The 6,000-nt window shown below is 42.0% G+C and overlaps 1 protein-coding gene across 1 annotated transcript in view; it reads left to right on the forward strand.

Moving 5' to 3' along the window:
- The window catches only part of LOC306980068 (serine/threonine-protein kinase 4-like), a 55,395-nt gene extending 50,184 nt beyond the window's left edge, over positions 1-5,211 (forward strand). The window contains exon 11 of the mRNA XM_079579301.1: positions 4,518-5,211. Within this exon, the coding sequence (XP_079435427.1) occupies positions 4,518-4,676 (159 nt within the window). The 3' untranslated portion in view covers positions 4,677-5,211. The remainder of the gene's footprint in view (positions 1-4,517) is intronic.
- Positions 5,212-6,000: the final 789 nt, after the last annotated feature.

Consider the following 6,000-nt stretch of genomic DNA (forward strand, 5'->3'; position numbering starts at 1 on the left):
GAAACAGAAGTGAGTGTGGGGTAGAGTCGATGCGTGCAAATAGATCGTGGCTTGCGCGGTCGGGTCGCGCTATGTTGAACAAAAGCTAAAGGAATCAGTGCTTTGTAGAACAGGGGGCTGCTTAAATTAAATGAAGTAAATTAATAATCAAATCCATAAAACAAAAATGATGATGATGAGGATGAAATGTAAGAGACTGAGTGATATGTTATGGATGTGATGGATGCTGATGAATGCCCCCTGACTGCACTTTATTTTTCTCCCAAGGACTACAGATGGAAATTAGCTTGAGATGCTACAGTTTGGTACGGTCATCTTTGCTCTCGAGCATAATGTAATTGTTCACTGTCCTGATAAATAAATAAATAAACAAACAAACAAACATAAATAAGAGGATAATTCAATTAAAAGCAAAGAGAACAAACAAAATACTTTCAGTGTCTCGTGCACATCTAAGACGAACTCTTGGCAGTTTGGATTTGAAGATTGTCAGAGATGAGGCCCGTCTCACATCTGCTGGAAGACTGTTCCAGTTTTGCGGAGACCTGACTGGTTCATATCTATAACATGTCAGAGACGTGTACACAAGCAGAGCTCACACCTTCTTGAAGACACTTGCGATACCAGAAACAGAATGTGAAAATCAGGTAAAAAGTACACAAATCCTGTGCAGAACTTTGATTTCTTTATCAATTTCCGTAGTTGCATTGAATACAGTTTGCAGTTCAACATAAAACTCTCCATGGGCAGACATGATTTGTTTCCAAGTATCTTTATTTTCACCACCGTTCTAAAATAATATTTACTCTCTGCTTTAGAGTTCCGTAAGAGTTCATACCAATTCGTATTAAAATGAAGAAAACATTTAAATCATTTATACCAAGATCTTTTAAGTCGTTGGAATATTTTACCGGTCCCTGGTCGCTAGCAAGAACTTTTTCTTCACACACTCTCTTATTTAGTTTCATCTTGGGAGTAAAAGGCAACATCTAAGTTGTTGACAGCATTAAAGTGAAATAATATGTGATATCTTGATTAAAATTGCAGTGTTGTTTTATCTCTATATCCAAGGTTATGTGGAATTTTTTGAGGGCACTCCTTTATATTTGTGTGCAGCTGTGTGAATCCAGTGGCAAAAGCTTCTCAGCAGATGTCAGAGCCTTCGTCCAAATACTTAATGTTTCATGAGCGTTTTTATTCTCATCTGTTTATCAGTGGAGCTGCTGAAAACTTAAGTCTGTGTGAACATCCAAAAATGGGCCAGACGTAAAACTCGAGTAACTATGAACGGGCAAAACAGAAGCAGAACCTTTGCAGCACCCAGCATCCTTTGTTTGTTTATTATGCATGTGATGATTAGCCATGTGCTTATGGGCTTACACTGACTGTGGTACACATGTGGTATCGGAATCGGTATCAGCACCTCTCCTGAGGCCAAGTGTCAGTATTGGTGAGTTGGATATACACGCACATCCGAGATGAGTTTTGGGAGTTCGATAGGACATCAGATGAGAGAGTAGGAGACTCTGCACCGCTGTTTTGCTTTCAAAGTGTTTTTTGGCACCACAAGGTAGCGTTTCGGGCATCAGTCAGGGGCTGAGGAAGGGCCAGTGACGCCCGAAACGTTACCTTGTGGTGCCAAACAGCAGTGCAGAGTCTCTTACTCTCTCAAGTGTATTGGCCTTTCACAAAACCCAGCCCCAAAAAACGGCCTTTGTCCAATCATGGATGTCCTCCCATAGAAAATAAAGGGGGCGGGACCTGTTTCTCCCCTTTCAAAGCAGATAATCAAGCTGAAAAACACTGCCTGCTAACTTTTGAGCCAAGATAACAATCGTTTACCCTTCGGAGTGTTGTTTGCCAAGAGTTTCATGTCTGTCAGCCGGTGCCTGCACATCTTATGTTAAATCTGTGACCTACTGCCCGTAAAGGTTATACTTAGGTGTCGGGCGTAGAATTGTCACCTGGTCGTAATAGTGACGAAGCGGCAACTTTCAGATTTAAGTCAGAAGTGCCCTCTGCTCCTGTAGGTTTTGCAAGCAAGCTAGCTTAACAATAACGGCCATGTATTATCAGTTCTAGACTAACAAAGAGAGGAGAACTTACCCAGGGGTGTAAGAGCATATCAAGTCCACACAAATGGTTGCATTTAAGGTAGCGTCAGGGATGTTTTCTGACTTCCTATCACACTGGTGCTTTAGCCTCAATAGTTGTATTGTCCCCTTTTTGCGTATTTAAATATATTCCTCAGCTGAACATTGCAACCCATTTTGTCTCGATTAGGAGTATCACGGTGGTATTGCACCTGAAAGAGTCACTAACACGCTCTTCTACCCTGTTATGACATATGCTAAACTTACTAGAGCTAGCTAACAATTGCTAAGGGGCGGGGCTATGCGATTTGACATAGAATTGAGAATGCTGCACACATTATTTTAGTTTTTTTTTTGGGCACTTTCACTTCCAGTCTTTAGAGCAACGGCACTCTTTCCGGTTTACTCCACCTCCCTGAGTTTTCCCTCCCTCTTCAGTAACAGCGTTGACCTGGTGTGGTCCGGGGCATCGGGCTCTCCATCCAGGACGTTGCTGCTGTTATTTTAGCTTCATCGATTTCGCTCATAAATAGCCACCTATGTGCGTCCGTGTGCGTGTGCGCGAGCTGCTGGTAAAAGCTCCAAAGGGGACTCCCGTGGGACCCGCCCAAAGCGGATCAGTCAGAGGTCCGAGCCTCCACAAAGGACCTCGGGGACAAATGTCAATATGTGCCGCCTTCAAGAGCGTCTGTAAATGGGGCTTGTTGTCAGCTGTCCCGGGATGAGGGAGTTTTTGGGTAATGATTGTAAAGTGTAGATAATGGACAGGCTGATTAAAGCTCATGTCAAGTGTGTAAGTGCTGCTGATGCTCGGAGGTGACGGGAACAGTAACGCTGGGCTGCTTCGCGTTTACTTTTTGATGCAACCGCAATGAATGCTCTCTTTCAAAAGCCTATTAGCAACAGAAAAACAAAAAAAATGCTATGGCCGATAGGGCTGAACGATATATATATCACAGTTGATGGACCCTCTCACCAGAAAACCTACAAAACAATTGATCCTGGAGCTGAGCACTCATACAGCCCCTTTCACAGTACTTCAGTATAAGGCCCTTGAAGGTGCGCAGTGTAACTTAATATGTGCGTGTATTTGACCTTTTAGTGATTCAGTGGCGTTATGGGTGCAACATGGCAGCTTTGCTTTCCCTGACATAGCCCTTTTCCACCAGGCTGGTGCCGGTGCTGGTTCTGGGCCAGTTCCAGTTTCAGAACCGGTTCTTTCGTTTTCCACTGAAAAAACGCTGGCTCTTGGTTCCAAAATCTGGTGCCGGTCGGGAACCAGTTAAAAGCTGGACCAAGAAACGAGCACCAGTGATGTCAGCAGCTGGGGGCGTGGCTCTCTCCTCCAACAAACAATCAATATTAGTTAGTTTGTGCTTATAACTTCCTGGAGAAGCCAAAACAGTCTCTGTGGAGGAAACTGTTGTTTTGCTTTATGCTCTTTAGCTAAAACAAGAGTTAGAAAGAAGAAATCAAAATGTCAACGGCTGCTGTGACTGAAACATAAACTTATTTTTCTGTATTTTATAACCAGAAGTGGCTGTAGTAAGATGTTACTATCCATGTTTGATGTTGACTTCCCAAAGCGTTGCTATGACAATAGGCACAGCTCTCATTTTGGTGGAAAACCAAGTCAGTATGGAACCAACCCGGCACCAGAACCAGCTCTGAACCCGCCCAGAACAAACACCTTGGTGGAAAAGCCCTGACAGTGGCCTTGATGACGCTCCAGAATCAATTGTTTTTTGGTTTTCTGGACAGTTTCTGGTATGAACCCCTAACAACAATTGATCCTGGAGCGAAAGGCCACTGTGAGGGAAAGCAAAGGTGCCAGGCTTCACCCATAACGCCACCGAGTCATTAAAAGGTCAAATACGCTCAAATATGAAGATTCTTTTTTCACCTAAAAAGTTTCACAGTGTGCACCTTTTAATGAAAAAAAGTGTGGACACCCCTCCCCTACAGCATAAGGAATAGTGACATTCTGATTCACTTAGTGCTGTAGCGATAGTTACTATATCGCCTTATCGTTTAATACATAACATATAGAAGATACATTTCTGTGCTCGATATTTATCATCTGTACTGTGTATTAGCATTTCTCCCCTATTTTTTCTTTGTAAAACTTTGATTTCTTGAGTTACGTTATATTTCATGTTTGTTGCAGCTTGTGTCCGATTTTAGGATATAATTATACACTTTTAGAACAAAGGTTTACTGCCATTTTTAGTTGACAGTTTCTTGTATCGTTAGAGTCAATAATATCGTTTATCTCGATACTTTCCTGCCTCAATATATCGAACTACAAATTTGCTATCGTGACAGGCCTAGATTCACCGATTAAGTCCGTAAGAGAGTAATTGACTGACCGATTATTATTCACGACCACCTCTATAACATTCCCTACCCTGCGTCCCTCTCTAGCTCCAGACGTGGACGGTGGAGGAACTGCGCCTGCGCCTTTCCTCACTGGACCCCCAGATGGAGCAGGAGATCGAGGAGATCCACCAGCGCTACCAGGCCAAGAGGCAGCCCATCCTGGACGCGATCGAGGCCAAGAAACGCAGGAAGCAGAACTTCTAAACAACAAAACAAACTCCTCTTCAGAGAAATGTCAGCGCGATGCAGCCACCGACCGGAGCAGCGACTGACGCTTTTGTTCCCGATAAAGGCTCAGGTTTAGTTGAAAGAAAACGGCTTAAGGAGGATTTGTGAATGTCAAGCTTCCAAAGAGAGACTCGGATTGACGATAACGACTTTTAAAACGGTCCATCACTGTATTTTGAGAAGCGGTCGGCATTCTCGCGCTGCTCTGTGTTTTAGCTCATTTTATTTGGAAAACTCTCATCCAAATTTCTCACGGTACAGTGGTCAATCTTAGGTGTTATACTTACCTAAACTTGCCTAAAACCGAGGTTCAGTGCCTTTTGCGCATGGGTTTAATTGGCTACAAAGTTCATAAAGCACAGCCAGTGACAGTGGCACAAATGAGAGTTTCTTTAGTGTTGTTTGAGTCGCACTTAACTTTACGGCCCGGTAATAACATGGTAAAAGGATTGAAATGGCCTCGTATCTAAGGATTACCGTGGATAATGCAGCTCTGTTTTATAAAGTATTCCCAAGAAAATACTAATTATGATTCCTGGTCATTGTCAGTATGTTACAGTAAGTTCACTACAAAAAGTAAATATCAAGCATTGGCTTAAATGACTTGAATTGAGGAAATGTATCTTGTCTTGAGCGGTTTTCACTCATTTAGACACTTTTCCTGATCGGACCAAGTTTACTTTGCTTGTTTGAGGACATTTCAGACCAGTTCTAAGGTAAATCTCGCTTTATATAAGAAAGTAAAATTGCCAATGAGATAAGACCAATTTTCTCACCCCATTGGCAAAGAAAATGACCTGAAATAAGGACGAAATGTATCGAAACGAGTCAGAAACATCTCAGAACAAGTGAAATGATCTAGGACAAATGCCCAAGAACTTCTTAACCAGTCAAAACAACTAAAATTTGGATTACTATGCTCAAATTGAGATGTTTATACTGATCTAGTTAAATACTTTTTGCAGTGATTGGGATTAATCATATCTTGAAATAAATTCATTGTGGCCTTTTACCATGTTATTACGCTTTCTGTACCATGCCGTTTTCATCCATTTACCAGTTACTGTGCAACAAAGTACCTTTTTTGTTTCGCTTCATCGCTAATCGCTAATATGTTTAACAGAAGTCTTATATTTGAAACCGGTGGTACAGAAACCCGTGTTCTCCAGCCGCATCTAATGGTACGTAAATTAGAAGAGTCTTTTTCATCATCAGCAATAGCACAAATTATGTCAGATGTGTATTTTTCTGTGAATGTAATTTAGGTAAACTACCACTAGCTCTTCAAACACTTCCCATA

This window comes from Gobius niger (assembly GCF_951799975.1).
Source record: "Gobius niger genome assembly, chromosome: 20".
Taxonomy (NCBI): domain Eukaryota; kingdom Metazoa; phylum Chordata; class Actinopteri; order Gobiiformes; family Gobiidae; genus Gobius; species Gobius niger.